Below are 18988 nucleotides of genomic sequence, written 5' to 3'. Positions count from 1 at the left end.
CTGAATCCCATGCCTATGAATTAAAGCAACAAAAGTCAACACACAGTATGGTTTCATATGCAATAGATATCGAGTTATTACAAATGTTAATTTGCTTACTGTATCACATGATAATACATATACTATTTTTATTACACTATTTCTATATTTTATCTTTGTTAATTTCATTTGGATTTGTGTTCATATCTTAGAATGTTTTTAAGTGAAATGTTTGTAAGTTGGGGACCGTTTGTATGTATGCATATATAACTGTATAGGAGTTAGTGTTTCCTCTGTAAAATTAATCTTTTTCGGATCCTTGGTCATACAAAAGATATGAGTCGACTTCAGGTGGTACCATATGATGACAAAGTTTCATGTGAGCCAACCCATTTTCCTTTTTTGTGAAAAATCGAGGACACATAGTACAGGAATATGGCCTTTGACGGCTTGATATCTTCCTGGGATGGTTATCAAGTAAACTTGCATCATCATCGTCAAGTGACATATTGTGTTTATTCCTAACATGGTTAGACAGATTATCTCTGCGAGAATATTTGCTATCACAAATGTTACAGCAAAATTTTTCCTTTTCTTCCTTTTCCTGTTTGGTCGGACAATCTCCAGTATATTTATCTATGTCTACGACCGGAACTTTATGCAAACGTTTCAAGTGAGAGGTTAGATTGTCTTTTCGACAGGTTCTATGACCACAAAGTTTACATGAAAAGGGCTTAACCTTATCATGTATTACACGATGCACTTTGACACGCCATCGCATCCTGAATGCTTTATTACAAATATCACACCTATAGGGCTTTTCATTTGTATGGTGCATGATGTGTAACTTTAGATAATAAGATGTTGAAAAGGATTCAGGACAATACTCACAAAAATAAGTTTTTAATCGATACTTTCGTTGGCCTTTATACGTAACGCTTGGTCCTGTGGGCTTGGGCTCCCAATCTGCCTCCTCTTTTATTGTCCCAAAGCTCTCAGGTAACTGCATTAGGGGAATTTCTGGTTTAGTTTCATTTCCACCATTAATGTATGGTATTGTAGTGTTTTTCCCTGTTTGTTCAAGGGGGGAAGACCCTACAGTTTTTATGCCTTTTCTTCTTTTTCCAAGAACATTCTTTCCATGCGATACAGAAGCTGCATAATTATTGTTTCGCAGTTTCTTATTTGTATTGGAATTTCTTTTTAACTTAGATTTTTGCCTTTGTTTCTTTGCAGTAGTCTTGCTTTTTGCATTCGCTTCATTATTACTATTTCCCTTTTCCCTCCTAAAATTCTGTCCCAACTTAGTTTTCACTATTTTATGCTTTTTTTCACTCATAGTTCCAGTTTTGCTTTTTGTTGTCATTTTATTTATTGAATCATTACACACGAGTGACTTTTCTTTGACTAGTGACCCATTATCAGACTCAAACATTTCACTTGTATATGTAACAAATGAATCAAAAAATATCACATTCTTTTTAACCTTTCTCTTTGATTTTCTAACTGGCTCAAAATCAGCATCTTTCTCGCTTTGTTCACAATTATTTTTTAACCTTGATCTTTTGATATTCTGATCACAAAAATTACTACTACTTTTTCTCTTTGACGTTTTCTTTCTACTGTGAGGCTTCTTAGTAAGTATAGGACACTCATCATACAAACTATTTGCATTTTTCTCCTGTGTATCATAAGACGATTTCCCACCATCGTCATCCAACGTAGAGAACGTATTGTCAAAGCTCTCTTCGTCGTGAACAAACAAAGGGTCTTTTTCATCTTCATCAGTGACCTCTGTTTCTTCAAAATGGTCATCAAAGTCATGATCACTCACATCACTCTCCACAGTGACATCGTCATATTTCACATCTGACTCTGAATCGGTTACTCGATTGTCATGCGCTGCTAGTTCATGTAACACAAGAAGTGGCATGACATTTTTAGTGTGTTGCTCAGTGGAATTCCAAAGGGATTCCATAGCTGAACTTTCCTGCTTAACAGTGGCAGTCATGGCAAGCATTTCATCTGTTAGCGATCCATTCAACGTCAGACTAGTTCTCCTCAACCATCAATACTGTCATGTGTTCACAGAAAGAATACGCAAGGTATTAGCCCCTCTCACAACGGAATCCAAACCTATAAAAAAAGAGACTGTGACATAGATGACAAAAATGATTAACATAAAAAAAAACTATTCATCATAGGAATGAAAATCCTAAATAAGTATATCTTCTCAAGAGTATTAGTTAAACATAAAAAATCCACTATTGTACTGTACATACATAACTCAGTATAAATTTAGTAATGAAAGACAATTACAAAACCTTTGAGCTAAAGGTATACTCTTATAGGAAAAACATAAAAGGAACTGTTATTTCATATTATAAACCATAGCACTATATCGCATCTAATACATTACAGCTTCACTGATGGTAAACCATAATTGGATAGCCTGGAATGTAGAAAGTTCTAACATTTCCAGTAAGGAATTTACATATTTGTCATTTAGTGTCAAGTGAAATCTGGTAATCAAAGACTGGGGAACACGAGACGTTTGAAACCTCTACCCAGCATGTTAGTTTGGGGGCTATAAAAAAGAAAAATGAAGGGACAGTCAAACACACTTAGAAATAAGGAAAATTTAGAAATAATTTGTATTTTTCCTAACTATACAAACCTTGAGCTCTTCACCTAGGAGATATAATTTGGCGACAGCTGAAACTAGTCATAAGAGTTTTAGCGAGGTGTAACTACCCAACTGTTAGTTAGCAGGGGAGGGAGAGAGAGCGAGAGAGACAGGCCACCCCCCTCACACACGCACTGGTAATATTATTGTAGGCAGGACTTCTCGGGAAGGTGATGGTGGGACAAGTATGTGTAGAGTTCAATTGTATACTGTAGTTTAGAATAATACAAATTATTTCCAAATTTATCATTTGTTCTGGCACTATACACAAACCCTTTTGCACTTTACTTAGGAGACTCACCCTTAAGTGGGTGGAAGTCCTAAACCAACAGACTGATTTCCTAACATGGGGTGTGACACTATACTTTCACAAGCTTAATAGACACCCTTACACCTCACTGGCCCTCAAAATGTGTGAGAGCTAATGGCCTGGTCTATCTGTGGGGTTGCAAGTGAACTAAACACTATGACTTGTACCTTAAAGGGCTAACGTTTGTATAGTAATGGAATACAGTATAAAAATTACTTTAAAATTTACGATTTGTTCCTAAACATACACAAACCATTACCTAGGTGGTTAGAACTCCCCTAGAACCAAACTGGGAGAATCTTTTCTTCCCCAAACATGTCCTTCTTTCTGGTCAGGTAGGGGCAAAATGGGAGGCGGCTAAAAAAAACCTACTAACAGCTAGACACACACATGTAGAAGCTATTAGGTACCTGGCCAGTACTGACTTGGGGGAAGGTCAGTACTAGGTCATGGAACACCCATGAGAAATGACTTCAAAAGCATCAGATCAGACATCAAGACTTGTAAGGAGGATGGAGGAGTTGCTTCTAAAAAGAGCATAGTATGCTTGAAAGGCACCTAAAACTATCGAGCAGTGTCTTGAGTTCAAAGTACAATGATGAGTGATCTGTCCAGATAGTGACAGGGCTACAATCATTAATTCTTCCTCGAGATGGTACCTCCATTGTTGGATGACTCACAAAGCTAAAGAGAACAACAGCTGTTAGCTTTCTTTATGTTCAACTAGGGCTAAAGAGGGTTGCAACACTCATTGAGGGATACTGAATCTTGCAATATGACAAATTCGGAGATAATTTGTATTTTTCCTAACTATACAAACCTTAGCTATTTACATAGGGGTATTACTTTCGGCGTAGCTGAAATGGCGAGCCATTAGATTTTTAACGAGGGTTAACTACCCCCGCGCTAGTTAGCGAGGGGGTAGGGGAGGGGTAGGTAGCTACCCCTCCACCCTCACACACCGGTGAACTGATTCACTTCGCTTAGAGGTAGGATTTCACGGGGGACAGGGCTGGCGGGCAAGTATGTGTAAATAGCTAAGGTTTGTATGGTTGGGAAAAATACAAATTATCTCCGAATTTGTCATTTGTTCCATAGCCGAAATACATACCACGCTATTTACATAGGGTGACTTAACTCTTAGGTAGGGTGATAAGTCCCAGCCTTACTGGCTTTGGCTTTGCCCGGGGACTCAGAATCAGAGTGTGTAGCACTCGAGATAAGAAGTCCCTGCACCTCGCAAGTTCCTTGCTCCGCAAGGAACGTGCGGCCTACATAAGCTTGTGTGTGAAGGAATGAAGTGTGACTCGTCCTAGGAAGTCGACCTGAAGTCCTTTAGATGGAATTCTAGGCTAGGACGTTCCCAATACCACCTCGTCAGGGTATGGGGGACGCAACAGTATTATTTAATACTAGGAACACAAGGAAGCATGGTTTACCTGCAGTGGTTTGAGGTCAGCTATGCAGAGAACCCAGGATGCTGCTTTCCCCAAGAGGGGAGGATGAAGAAAAGAGTAAGGGCCAGGCATACTTTTTCATTCATGCAGACTAAAACCGGGTAACAATGCCATCAACCTTCTGCTACTTGTCCATTAAGGAGCCTGAGATTAGACCAGCTGTTGTGTAGCCACCACAGGGCCGATAGAGAACGTATCGAGCCTCCTGTGGGTCACGTCCTGCAGGTAGTGGGCTGTGAAGGTCGTTTGATGCTTCCACACCCCAGCCTGTAGAACCTGTGTCACTGAGAAGTTTCTCTTGGATGTCAGGGACGTAGCGATGCCTCTGACATCGTGTGCTCTAGGGCGACGTGACGGAGGGTCTGGATTCAGGGAATGGTGGATGACCCTGCGAATCCAAGCTGAGATGGTGTTCTTCGTGACCCTCCTCTTCGTCCTTCCTGTGCTCACAAACAGGGCTTGCACTCGAGGACGAACTGCAGCTGTTCTCTTAAGATAGAGCCTCAGACTCCTTGCTGGGCACATGGGCACAGTAGGGGATGGTCTGGGTCATCTGTTACAGAACGGAGACTCGAAATCCTGAAGGAATCGAACTGTGGGTCCGGAACTCCAGGATTCTGAGTCTTAGCAACAAACTCAGGGACGAACCCGGACGTTACCTCCCCCCATCCCCGTGAATGGGCGACGTCGTACGAGAGACCATGAAGTTCACTAACTCGCTTGGCTGAGGACAGAGCGAGCAGGAACATCGTCTTCCAAGTCAGGTGACGATCAGAAGCCTGGCGTAATGGTTCGAACGGAGGTCTCTTAAGAGACCTGAGGACACGAACCACGTTCCATGGAGGAGGTCTGACTTCCGACTGAGGGCAGGTAAGCTCGTAGCTTCGTATGAGTAGAGAAAGTTCCAGCGAGGAGGAAATGTCCATTCCTTTCAGCCTGAAGGCAAGACTTAAGGCTGAGCGATAGCCTTTCACCGCCGAGACCGAAAGGCGCATTTCTTCCCGCAAATATACAAGAAACTCCGCTATTGCTGGAATAGTGGCATCGAGAGGAGAGATACCCCTTCCACGACACCAACCACAGAAGACTCTCCACTTTGCCTGGTAGACCCCTGTAGATGACTTTTGCAGGTGTCGAGACATCCTTTCCGCAACTTGTTGCGAAAAGCCTCTCTCTGTGAGGAGATGCTGGATAGTCTCCAGGCGTGAAGCCGAAGCGATGCTACGGTTTTGTGGAAGATGTTGCAGTGTGGTTGCTTGAGTAGCTCGTGTCGTGGAGGAAGTTCTCTCGGGAGTTCCGTCAGGAGCTGCAGAAGGTCCGGGAACCACTCTGCATGATGCCATAGCGGAGCTATTAAGGTCATTGACAGGTTGACCGATAGTCTGGTCTTGTTGAGCACCCTTCTCATCAGATAGAACAGTGGGAAGGCGCAAACGCCGATGTTGTCCCACCGTTGTTGGAAGGCATCTTGCCAGAGTGCCTTGGGGTCTGGGACTGGGGAACAGTACAGCGGAAGCTTGAAGTTCAAGGCTGTCGCGAACAGGTCCACCATCGGGGAACCCCACAAAATCAAGACTTTGTTGGCTACTAGAGGATCCAAAGACCACTCGGTACTCAGTATCTGCGATGCTCTGCTCAGACTGTCAGCAAGCACATTCCTCTTGCCCGGAATGAACCGAGCCGATAGTGGAATCGAGTGAACTTCGGTCCATCTCAGTATCTCTACTGCAAGATGGGATAGCTGTTGTGAAAAGGTACCTCCCAGCTTGTTGATGTAAGCCACTACCATGGTGTTGTCGCTCATGACCACCACGGAGTGACCCGCCAGGATCTGTTAGAATTGTTGAAGTGCCAGATATACGGCCTTCACTTCTAGCAGATTTATGTGGAGGCATTTTTCTGATTCTGAACATAGGCCTGAGATCCTGTGGTTCAGAACGTGGGCCCCCCACCCTTCTTTGAAGCGTCCGAAAACAGCATCAAATCCGGGGGGGAGGACGAGAAGATCCACTCCCTTTCAAAGGTTTCTGTCCGTCACCCACCACTGAAGGTCCGTCCGTTCCGCAGGACCCATAGGGACCAGAATGTCCGGGGAATCGTGGCCTTGATTCCATCGGGACTTGAGCCGCCATTGCAGGGATCTCATCCTGAGGCGGCCGTAGCCAAGGAGGAAAGGTGCCATAGGAGATATAACCACGATTGGGCTGGACGCTCTCCTTGTCTGAGGAAAGGATCTGCGACCCTCCTCAGCCTTGCTATCCTGTCGTCTGATGGAAAGGCTTTGTGGAGATTGGTGTCCAATATCATGCCTAGATATACCAGTCGTTGAGATGGAAGCAGAGAAGACTTCTCGAGATTTACCATGATCCCTAGATCTTGGCAAAGTCCCAGAAGCTTGTCTCGGTGTCGAAGAAGGGTCGACTCCGAGTCTGCCAGGATCAGCCAGTCGTCCAGATAGCGGAGGAGACGGATGCCGATCCTGTGTGCCCACGAAGATATTAGGCTGAACACTTTGGTGAATACCTGGGGTGCTGTGGGGAGACCGAAACACAGCACCTTGAACTGGTAGATCTTGTTGTCTAGGCTGAATCTTAAGTACTTCCTGGAAGACGGATGGATTGGGATCTGGAAGTACGCGTCCTTCAGATCCAGTGTACACATGAAGTCTTGCGGTCTCAATGCAAGTCTGACCGTGTCTGCTGTCTCCATGCTGAACGGAGTTTGTTTGACAAACTTGTTCAGAGCTGAGAGGTCGACGACGGGTCTCCAGCCTCCAGACGCTTTCTTTATGAGAAAGAGTCGACTGAAGAAGCCTGGGGAGCCGTCCACGACCTCCTGGAGAGCATCCTTCCTGAGCATGGTTTAGACTTCTGCCCGAAGGGCTAGCCCCTTTACCGATCCCATGGCATAGGAGCCCAACGACACTGGATTCGCTATCAGGGGAGGAAGAGATGTTATGAACGGGACGCGATATTCCTGACTGATCACGGAGATCGTCCAGGAATCGGATCCGAGTTGCTGCCACCTGAATGCACAACTTTGCAGGCATCCCCCCACTGGTGGACATGCAGGGGGATTGCCGATCCTAGCGCTTGCGGCCTCGGTCGCTCCCTCTAGGATTCTTGCCTCCCCTGGAGGACTTTCCGCCCTTCTTGTCTTTGACAGGAAAGGGCTATTGCTTGGACACCTTTGTCTTTGCTGCCGCTGCCGGTTTCGTCGTCTTGGATTGGCGAGGTTGTTGAGGTGCTGGAGGTTTGTAGGGCTTAGATGTAAGAGCCCTTTGGAGAAGAGAATCGAGGTTTGATTTCCTCCACCTCTCAGCTGCCTGTTCCACATCCTTGGACTCAAACAGACTCTTTCCTAGGATGGAAGAGTGTCTGAGCCTGCAGGCATCCACGGCTGGGACCTTCGAGTGGAACCTCTCGGCCACCGCATCACGTCGTTTCAAGATCGAGTTTGCCCACAAGTTCGAAACTTGGAGGGCCAGAAACTCGATGAAACGTGTGCCCGAGAGGAGGAAGGTCTTCAGGGCTTTCCTGGTGCTCTCCTTGGACAGATCCTCGGGTCGCAGCAGGATGCCCAGAGACCCTAGCCAGACATCCAGCCACGAAGTGGCCTGTATGGCACACTGTGCGACCTTCTCCTGACTCAGGATCTCTGTTGCCGAGAATGTCACCTGCCGGCTAGAGAGTCTCTCAAGAGAGACTCCCCTGGTAAGCTCTTCCACGGAGAGGTGGAGCGGGAGAGCTAAACAAGGCTCCTCCATGATCTCAAAGTACCTCCTCTGTTGCACACGAGGAGGTGGGAGGAGCTTGCTACCCACAGAAAAACGGCTGGAGGAGGCGAGCTCGGAAAGCTCAACCTTATCTCTGGCACTCTTCACCCCTTGGGACCAAGGCAGAGCCGCACTGGCCTTAAAGGGTTTCTGAGTGCCATAGACTTGGTCCAGGACCGTATCCTTGCCTTCACGAGGAGCGGTCTCCGAGTCCTTGAACTTGTTGAGATGCCTCATCAGAGTCAGGACTTGCCAGAAGGCGTGCTCTGAAACATGCTGCTCTCCTCCTGGTGAACTGGCAGCAAAAACTCCTCTTCCCAAAGGCTCTACTTGGGGGAACTCTTAGAGTCCTTCCATTCCCTCCTAGGAGGGATACGTAACTCCAACAAAGAAGTCTGAGGGCTCTTCTCTCCCTAACACGGGACGATTCTCCTGTTCGAGGTGGGGTTTCTCCCATTGGTGCGGTGGGAGGTCTCACCTTGGTAGAGGGAGCGAGCTGGCGCTCGCGCGATGGGAAAAACCCAGAAGTTGCGCGCGAGAGACCGTTGAAAACACTCTCGCGCGGGCGAGACTTCATAGGGTGAACAGGAATCAGATTGACCTGCAAGAACAGAATGAAGATCCCGTGAAAATGTCGGCGCGCGCGCATACGAGGTTGTGGGCGCTTGAAGATCGTCGGCGCTTGTGCGCGAAAGAAGATCGACAGCGCTTAAAGATCGTCGGTGCTTCTGCGCGCAAGAAGATCGTCAGCGCTTGAAGATCGTCGGCGTTTGCGCGCGTAAGAAGATCGTCGGCGCTTGCGCGCGTAAGAAGATCGTCGGCGCTTGCGCGCATAAGAAGATCGTCGGCGCTTGCGCGCGTAAGAAGATCGTCGGCGCTTGCGCGCGTAAGAAGATCGTTGGCACGGGGAACCATCGGAGCCTGCTCGCGGACGATCGTCGGAGCTTACGTGCGTAGGAAGATCGTCAGCGCTAGCGCGCCAAAGAAGATCGTCCGCCAAGAAGATCGTCAGCACTTGCGCTCGTAAGAACATCAACAGCACTCGAAGATCGTCGGCGCTTGCGCGCGTAAGAGGGTTGTCAGCGCTCGCTCGCAAAAGAAGATCGTCGGCGCTTGCGCGCGTAAGAAGACCGTCGGCGCTTGCGCGCGTAAGAACATCGTCAGCGCTAGCGCGCGTATGAAGATCGCTGGCGCTAGCGCGCGTACGAAGATCGTTGGCGCTAGGATTAAGGGACAGCTGACAGGACGATCAGGAACTGGGATGATCAACACTGGGAGTTCTGGTGAGTGCCTGTGCGCTAACTCAGGACTGGAACAGGATTCCTCTGGATGGAAGTCTCAGGAACAGCAGGAACAGTAGGCGAGCGCTTGCGCGCAGGAAAACGTTGGCATGCAGAGGATACCTGGCGCTTAAGGGACTTACTCACAGTGTGAGAAAGCCCCTTTTGTCCTGAAGGGACCGGTGCCCGTTGGATAACGGGGTGCGAGGGCGCCCACAGCGTCAGCAGCCAGGAACGGAGACGGCAGGTCAGCAGGTCTAGGAGATGGCGAACTGTGGAGAGGTCCCGAACAGCCAGCTGGTCTAAACAGGAACAATCCTCCGAAGAGGAGTCTCTATGAGTGGCCTCTCTCGCGAACAAGAGTGGAGAACACTTCGTAGAAGAGACAAGAAGACACTGTTGATGGCGCCCCTTAGGGCCGTTGGATCAGCAAGCTGACCTATAAGGAGCAATCCTCCAAAGAGGAGTCCTTATGAGTGGCCTCCCTCGCGAACGAGAGAGGTCACAAGATTGATCCTGCAGATGCTCAGCCCCTTTGAGCATAGCTGCAGGTGCGACCGCTCAGCCCCAAGAGCAGTCGCATGAAATTCCATGGTCCAGCCTTGCAACCACTCAGCCCCTTGAGCATGGTTACAAGAGGTGTTGCTCAGCACCAAGAGCATAACCGCCCGAGGACCAGGAAAACCCATCCAGGAATTATTAAGGTATGAGAAGTTCCCCCTCTGCACGGGAAAAACTCAAACCTAGGAAGGGAAGTTACCCACCCCTGGAGGCGAACCTCCTTAGCATTCTAAGATGAACTAAAGAGCTGACAGTTGTCACGGGAGAACTTCTAAGAGAAGGGAACACGCCCATGACGATGTCCTAGAGAGACGGCAGCAACAGCAGACTCCCCAGGCACAAACAGGGCAGCTCTGCTTCGTTGGCACAAGGCAAACGAAGAAAAACTGGATCGTTAACAGGGAAAAAATAAATAATTAGTTAACAAAAATTCCCGCGGGAGGAACTCCGAAGAGAAACACCGAGGGAATAGAAAACATAAGAATTACAAATTAAGTATGCGCCCTCCTCCCCCACTGACATTCACGGGAGAAGGGGGAGGGCGGAGAACTGTAACAAAAACAGAATTATAGCAGAATTATAATTATGTAATTCATCTAAGAATGTTCACAAATAGTAAGAACCACTGAACCCCGAAGGGAAGTGTTCTCCACAGAAAGCTGAAAAGATAACAAATACAATTAGATTTCATTAAAAAAATAATTGAGACAAATAAACGGAATAGCAACACAACCCGCACGGGAAAGAAGCTTCCGTAATAGTACGTAGTAGTAGTAAAAGGGGGAACGACCTCGAGTAGAGAGACCGTAGTCAATCTAAACTCCCAAGTTCCCTTCGCTGAGAGTCCAAGTTCCCCGTAAGGAAGGAGGAACAGCGGAGAAAACAGAAGAATGAAGAAAGTCCATATTGACGATTCCCCATGGCGGCCCAATTATCGGAAGCCGAAGGAGCGACCAAAGGACCAAGGGAGAGGCCGCGCCCCATGACGTGAAACTGCGGTGGCCTGGTACCATGCGGTGACGTTGTTGTACATTACACACACACAGCACAAACCTGAAAAAAAAACTTACTATATTTCTATACCCAAATATATACATAAACAAAGAGAATGTTTATATATATATTAAGTATAAGAAAAATTAAGTAATTAAGTAAAGACAAAACATTAATGGCTGCCAAGCGAGGGTGAGAGCAGACACGTCTGCCCATCACCGGTGTGTGAGGGGGGAGGGGTAGCTAGCTACCCCACCCCTCCCCTACCCCCTCGCTAACTAGCGAGGGGGTAGTTAACCCTCGTTAAAAATCTAATGGCTCGCCATTTCAGCTACGCCGAAAGTAATACCCCTATGTAAATAGCGTGGTTTGTATTTTGGTTACGGAACAAGTAGCACTTAATAGGACCTCCAAGATCTAAGGTATCTCAGAGAGTAAAATGTCTGTTAGAGGGATGCCTGAGAGTAAAAGGTCTGTAATTGACGTAATGAGTCGCCACAATCCTCAACTTCAGTCAAAACAGAGTGGACAAATTTTTTTAATGCTAGACCAGTGCACATCTAAAAATTATAACTGGGCAACCATTAAAATTGTCACCTCAGAAAAGGATTTTTTTACTCCTGGGGGACCAGACAAATCGCCAACATAGACAAGAATTATGAAATAGAAGTGACCATTCCAGTAGTTTGTTGTCTAATTTCATTCAAAGGAGAATTTGTTAATGTGAATATTTTCTTTTGTCTTACAGATTTAAATACTAATGAGCATATGTTTATAAGTTTTTTATTACATGACAAATTTGTAGATTAATTTGTATTTTTCCTAACTATACAAACCTTAGCTATTTACATGGGGTAATAACTTCGGCGTAGCTGAATGACGAGCCATAAAAGTTTTAACGAGGGTTTACTACCACGCCGCTAGTTAGCGGGGGGTAGGGAGGGGCAGCTAGCTACCCCCCCCCCAAACCCCCTTCACACACACCAGTGAATGCTTCACTTTGCTTAGAGGTAGGACTTATCCTGGGGGACAGGGCTGGCGGGCACATATGCGTAAATAGCTAAGGTTTGTATAGTTAGGAAAAATACAAATTATCTACGAATTTGTCATTTGTTCCGTAACTGAAATACAAACCACGCTATTTACATGGGGTGACTCAACCCTTAGGAAAGGTGGTAAGTCCCCTGCCATACTGGCTTTGGCTTGCCCGGGGACCCCAAAATTCGTTGTATGTAAATACACAAGAAATAAGGGGTCCCTGCTCCTCGCTGGCATACTGTGAAACTGCTGCGGCCTACATAAGCTGTGTGTGAAGGTGAGAAGTGACTCGTCCTAGTATCGAGCCTCCTGTGTGTCACGTCTTGCAGGTAGTGAGCCGTGAAGGTGGTCTGACGCTTCCACACCCCAGCTTGAAGGACCCGCATCACTGAATAATTCTTCTTGAAGGCCAGGGACGTAGCTATGCCCCTGACGGAGGAGGGTCAGGATTCAAGGCCAGATGTATCACCTTGCGAATCCAGGCCGAGATGCCTCCTCTTCGTCCTCCCGGTGCTCACGAACAGGGCTCGCACCTGGGGACGAACTGCAGCTGTTCTTTTAAGATACAACCTCAGACTCCTCACTGGGCACAGGAAAGAGTCAAACCTGGGGTCCGGCACTCCCGGATTCTGAGTCTTGGCAACAAACTCAGGGACGAAGCTGAACGTTACCTCCCCCCATCCCCTTGAATGGGCAATGTCGTACGAGAGACCATAAAGCTCACTGACTCGCTTGGCCGAGGCCAAAGTTAGCAGGAAAACCGTCTTCCAGGTAAGGTGGCGATCTGAAGCCTGGCATAATGGTTCGTAGGGAGGTCTCTTCAGAGACCTGAGAACTCAAACCATGTTCCATGGAGGAGGTCTCACTTCCGGCTGAGGGCAGGTAAGTTCATAACTCCGTATGAGAAGTGAAAGTTCCAGCGAGGAAGAAATGTCTATTCCTTTAAGCCTGAAGGCAAGACTTAAGGCTGAGCGATAGCCTTTCACTGCCGAGACTGAAAGGCGCATTTCCTCCCCCAAATACACGAGGAACTCCGCTATTGCTGGAATAGTGGCATCGAGGGGAGAGATACCCCTTCCACGACACCAACCACAGAAGACTCGCCACTTTGCCTGGTAGACCCCTGCGGATGACTTGCGCAGGTGACCAGACATCCTGTTGCAAAAATCCTCTCTCTATGAGGAGATGCTGGATAGTCTCCAGGCGTGAAGTTGAAGCGAAGCTACGGCTTTGTGGAAGATGTTGGCGTGTGGTTGTTTGAGTAGCTCGTGACATGGAGGGAGTTCTCTCGGAACCTCCGTGAGGAGTTGCAGAAGGTCCGGGAACCATTCTGCGTGATGCCATAGCGGAGCTACCAGGGTCATTGAAAGATTGACCGATATTCTGGTCTTGTTGAGCACCCTCCTCATCAGACAGAACGGGGGAAAGGCGTACACATCGACGTTGTCCCACCGTTGTTGGAAGGCATCCTGCCAGAGAGCCTTGGGGTCCGGGACCGGGGAGCAATACAGCGGGAGCTTGAAATTCAGCGCTGTAGCGAGCAGATCCACCGTCAGGGAACCCCACAAAGTCAGGACTTTGTTGGCTACTTGAGGATCCAAAGACCATTCGGTACTCACTATCTGCGTCGCTCTGCTCAGACTGTCGGCGAGCACATTCCTTTTGCCTGGAATAAAGCGAGCCGCTCGCGAGATCGAGTGGACTTCGGACCATCTCAGGATCACTACTGCTAGATGGGATAGCTGTTCCGAAAAGGTACCTCCCTGCTTGTTGATATAAGCCACCACCGTGGTGTTGTCGCTCATCACCACCATAGAGTGGCCAGCCAGGACTTGGTGGAACTTCTGAAGTGCCAGGAACACGGCCTTCATTTCTAGCAGGTTAATGAGAAGGTACTTTTCTGATTCTGACCACAGGCCTGAGGTCCTGTGGTTCAGAACGTGGGCCCCCCACCCTTTCTTTGACGCGCCCGAGAACATCAAATCCGGGGGAAGGACGAGAAGATCCACTCCCTTTCGTAGGGTTTCGTCCGCCACCCACCACTGGAGGTCCGTCCGTTCCGCAGGATCCATAGGAATCAAAGTGTCCGGGGAATCGTGACCTTGATTCCACCGGGACTTGAGTCGCCACTGGAGGGATCTCATTCTGAGGCGACCATTGGGAACGAGACGGGCCAGGGAGGAGAGGTGGCCGAGGAGACGTAGCCACGATTGGGCTGGGAGTCCTTCTCGATTGAGGAAAGGTCTCGCGGCCTTCCTCAGCCTTGCTATCCTGTCATCTGATGGGAAGGCTTTGTGGAGATTGGTGTCTATGACCATGCCTAGATATACCAGTTTCTGAGAGGGCTGCAGAGAGGACTTCTCGAGATTTACCATGATCCCTAGATCCTGGCAAACTTCGAGGAGCTTGCCTCGGTGGCGAAGAAGGGTTGCCTCCGAGTCCGCTAGGATCAGCCAGTCGTCCAGATAACGAAGGAGACGGATGCCGATCCTGTGAGCCCACTAAGAGATGAGGGTGAACACTCTGGTGAACACCTGAGGGGCAGTGGAGAGACCGAAACACAGCACCTTGAACTGGTAGATCTTGTTGTCTAGGCAAAATCTTAGGTACTTCCTTGAAGACGGATGGACTGGGATCTGGAAGTACGCGTCCTTCAGGTCCAGTGTGCACATGAAGTCTTGTGGTCTCACTGCGAGTCTGACCGTGTCTGCCGTCTCCATACTGAACGGAGTCTGCTTGACAAACCCGTTCAGGGTTGAGAGGTCGATGACTGGTCTCCAGCCTCCAGACGCCTTTCTCACAAGAAAGAGTCGACTGTAGAAGCCTGGGGACTCTTCTACAACGTCCTGGAGAGCGTCCTTATTCAACATGGTCTGGACTTCTGCCCAAAGGGCTTGCCCTCTTGCCGATCCCATGGCAAGAGAGCTCAATGACACTGGATTCGCTTTCCGGGGAGGTAGAGAGGCTGTGAACGGGACGCGATAACCCAGAGTGATCACGGAAATCGTCCAGGCATCTGCCCCGAGTTGCTGCCACCTTGTCGCGCAACTTTGTAGGCATCCCCCCACTGGTGGACATGCAGGGGGACTGCCAACCCTAGCGTTTACAGCCTCGGCTGTTACCTCTAGGGTTCTTGCCTCCCCTGGAGGACTTCTTGCTTCTTCTGCTCTTGGCAGGAAAGGGCTTAGACACCTTCGGCTTCGCTGCATTGATCTTCTTCGTGTCCTTAGCTGGACGGGGCTGTTGAGCCGCTGGAGGTTTATAGGGCCTCGATGTCAGGGCCCTATGGATGAGGGAATCCTGGTTGGCCTTCCTCCACCTCTCAGCGGTAAGCTCCACGTCCTTAGGCTCAAACAAACTCTTACCGAACACGGAAGTGTGTCTGAGCCTGCTAACCTCCGAACTGGTAACCTTCTGGTGGAACCTCTCAGCCACAGCGTCCACGACGTTTGAGAATCGTATTGGCCCACAAGCTCGAGGCTTGGTGGGCCAGAAACTCAATGGTCCGTGTGCCTGAGAGTACGAAAGTCTCCAGTGCCTTCCTGGTGCTTTCTTTGGAGAGGTCCTCAGACTGCACCAGGATGCCCAGAGACCCCAGCCAGATGTCAAGCCACGAAGTTGCCTGCATGGCACCCTTAGCGACCTTCTCCTGGCTTAGGATCTCAGTAGCTGAGTAAGACACGTGCCGGTTGGAGAGTCTCTCTAGAGGGACTCCCCCGGTGAGTTCTTCCACAGAGTAATGCATCGGAAGACCCAAACAAGACTCCTCAAGGATCTCAAAGTACCTCCTCTGATGGACTCGAGGAGGAAAGGAGGAGCTTGTTACCGGCGCTGGATCTGCTGGAGGAGGCAAGTTCAGAGAGCTGGCACTCTTCATCCCCTGAGACCAGGGCAAAGCTGCACTGGCCCTAGAGGGTTTCTGGGTGCCGTAGACGCGGTCCAGGACCGTGTCCTGACCTTCACGAGGAGGAATCTCAGGGTCTGGGATTCCGTTGAGGTTCCTCATGAGGGTCAGGACTTGCCAAAATGCGTGTTATGACTCTTGGTGCTCTCCTCCTGAAGGACTGGCAGCGAAGTCTCCCGTCCCCAGTGGCTCTTCCTGGGGGGACACGTGGACATCCTCGGAAGGTCTAGATGGCTCCTGCCTGATCCTTGCAGACGATTCAGGAATCGTCTTAGAGTCCTTCGGTTCACTCCTGGGCGGGATACAGGACTCGAGTAACGATGGGTGCAGGCTCTTTTCCACCCCTGGATGAGAAGACTTCTCAGGAGAGGCGGAGCTTCCCCCATTGGTGCGATGGGGGAATGGTCCGGCTCGTCTGACTCTCCTGAGGATGGGTAATCATCATCCGCAGGGGAGGGAGAAAAAGTCTGGAGGGGGGAAGGAGCCTTGCGCAAGGATCTGCGAGGAGACAAAATAGGCCTTGGAGGTGTTTCCACGGGAGAGACTCCTCTCTTCTTCTTCAGAGGGGAGGAAGCTGCCACTGATTTGCGACCCATGTCAGAGAGGGCGGGCTTCATCGCCTGCACAAGAGCTCTGACCAAGGTACCGAACCAGGGCTGCTGGCTGACAGTCCCGCTGTCAGACACTCCCTCTGGAGGAAAGGGGATCGTTCGATCCCTTGGAGGAGTCGACAAATGCAGGTTCGCCTGTGAAGCTGGAAAGAAAGTGTCCTTAGACCTGTCCGGGAACCGTCCCTCCACCGGCGAGCACGCTGGTCTGCGCTTGCGGGGAGGGGAACGAGACGAAGACCTGTCCGCCTGGCGACGCTCGCGCTGGAGGTCGCGTGATGGGCCCTGGTCAGGGTCGCGCGAGAAAGGATCGCGTGACACAGGAATCTTGCGCTCGCGCGGGCGGGAGGGCGTATCGGCGTGGGCGAGAGAGGGTGATGGAGCGGGCGCGAGGGCGCGCAGGCGAGGTCACAGGAGTGTGGGAGCGATGGCGCGCAGGAGATAGTGCGGGCGCGTGGGCGCGGGGGCCCGCAGGACCTGGAGCAGGCGCGTGGGCGCGGGCGTGTGGCGCGCAGGAGCCAGAACGGGAGGCAGCCGGATGCGAGGACGCGCAGCATCCTGATGCGGCCCTGGAGGGCGCGAGAGGACAGGGGCGGCTGAGCGCGTATCCGGAAGAACCGGGCGAGGGCGTGTGAGTGCCGGTTCAGGATAGCGCGAGGAAGGGATGGCGCGTAGGTAGGCGCTGGTCCGAAAGGACAGGCATACTCGCCTGTGGGCGCGCAGGTGATCGTGGGCGCGCATCAGGATGCGGACGCACTGGTGTGCGCTGCTGCGGTGGGCGAGCAGGACGCGCGGTTTGATGTGGGCGCACAGGTGTGCGCTGGAGGGTTGCAAGGGGCGCCTTGATGACTGGATCGCGCGGTCTGGAATGAGAGCCCTGGGGTGCCTGTAAGCGCCCGTGCGCTAGCTTAGGCGGCTGCTGGGCGACGCGATGCGATGTGGAAGCGCGCTGGCGCGTTGGCGAGCGCTCGAGTGCTGAAACTGGAACTGCGCATGGACGCGCCATGCGCGTAACTCCAGACGGGCGCTGCGAGTCCAGAGGAACCAGTGAGCGCCTGTGCGCTAGCGTATGAACCTCTTGAACTGCGCGCGACGAGGAAGGAACCGGGGAACGCTGGGGCGCAGGAACTGCTGGAGGGCGCCGGGGCGCAGAAGGATGTGGGCACGCAGGGGAGCCCTGGCGCGTAGCAGGAATAGGGGCGCGCACGCGCGCAGGTGAGCGCTGTGGAGCTAAGACAGGAACAGTGGCAGCAGCAGGAGGGCGCGCAGGAAAAACCTGGCGCTTGAGGGCAAGAGGCGCGGTTTTGTGCTCAAGGCCCTTCAGCCCCGAAGGGCCCGGTGCCTGCGCAGTGGCAGGATCAGGTGGCGCGCAACGCGCATCCGCAACGTTGAAGGGTGACGGTAAGTCAGCAGGTCTGGAGGAAGACTGGTCACTGTGTCCCGAAGGACGACCATCATCCGAAGGAGATCGCGAACGATCCCCGGAGAGGTCTAAGGTAGTAGCTGGCAGGGTCGGCGAACGGCGAGTCGTCTCCTAAGCAGAGGACTGTGGCAACGACGAGCCAAAGAGGCGCCTCCTAATTCCCTTGTGAGGGGAAGGAAGGCCTCTACGGAGAAGGGGAGGACGAGCCTTCCGCCTTATACACCCACAAGGGGCCGTGGGATCAGCAGGCTGACCATCAAGGGGCCTCCGCAGAGGAGTCTCTGTAAGTGAACTCCCCCAAGGGGGAGAATCACCGGCAGGAGAGACCGTGGGACTTAGATCCTCCCTCGAAAGGTGTTCGGAGGGGGAATCTAAGCCGTCAGCTACCTCAGCAACAGGAACGGGGGTTTGACTTGACCGACGAGATGTCTCCGTCATAACGTCAACCACAGACAGAGGATCTATCCCTGCTGTAGTTGGCGATTATTTGACAGCTGCACCAAGTTTGATCATGTCAAACAGGGCTTCCTTGGAGGGCAAACCCTGCAGCCCCAAGGAAGCCCAAAGCTGTAACAAATCACGATTAGACATTCAAATCCTCCTCCAGGGCAGGAGGGGCAGCCGCCTCGCTATGGGAGGCGACTACCTCTCCCGCACCCCGGGATCGATCAACAGCAATACAGTCTACGCTACCACTCGCCGGCCTCTCGGAAGAGACCGCTCGAGGGGAGTTTCGGAGGAGGAAAGGGCTATGGAAGAAGTCCTGGAATTTTCTCTCTTCAAAGAAGCCTCTGAAGGAGAAAGATCCCTCGTAGACTTTTTCTTCCGGCGCCAGGCAAACATCTCCCAATGGGAGGTAGACCACTCCCTACATTCTATACACACGTTACCACTATCACACCGCTGGACCCTACAGTGAGGACATAAGGTGTGGGGATCGGTGTCGACCGCCGACATAAAGGACCCACAAGGGC

General features: G+C 50.6%; 1 protein-coding gene across 2 annotated transcripts in view; it reads right to left on the bottom strand.

Moving 5' to 3' along the window:
- Window positions 1–18988, bottom strand: part of LOC137647279 (zinc finger protein 181-like) — a 106590-nt gene that overhangs the window by 642 nt on the left and 86960 nt on the right. For both annotated transcript variants that reach the window (XM_068380682.1, XM_068380679.1), the window contains exon 2: window positions 1–2115. This exon is cut by the window's left edge and continues 642 nt beyond it. In XM_068380682.1, the coding sequence (XP_068236783.1) occupies window positions 281–1999 (1719 nt within the window). In that variant the 5' untranslated portion in view covers window positions 2000–2115 and the 3' untranslated portion in view covers window positions 1–280. The remainder of the gene's footprint in view (window positions 2116–18988) is intronic.

This window comes from Palaemon carinicauda, chromosome 1 (assembly GCF_036898095.1).
Source record: "Palaemon carinicauda isolate YSFRI2023 chromosome 1, ASM3689809v2, whole genome shotgun sequence".
NCBI classification, from domain to species: Eukaryota; Metazoa; Arthropoda; class Malacostraca; order Decapoda; family Palaemonidae; genus Palaemon; species Palaemon carinicauda.
Note: the sequence above shows the minus strand (reverse complement) of the source record. Positions and strands in the feature narration are given on the sequence as shown.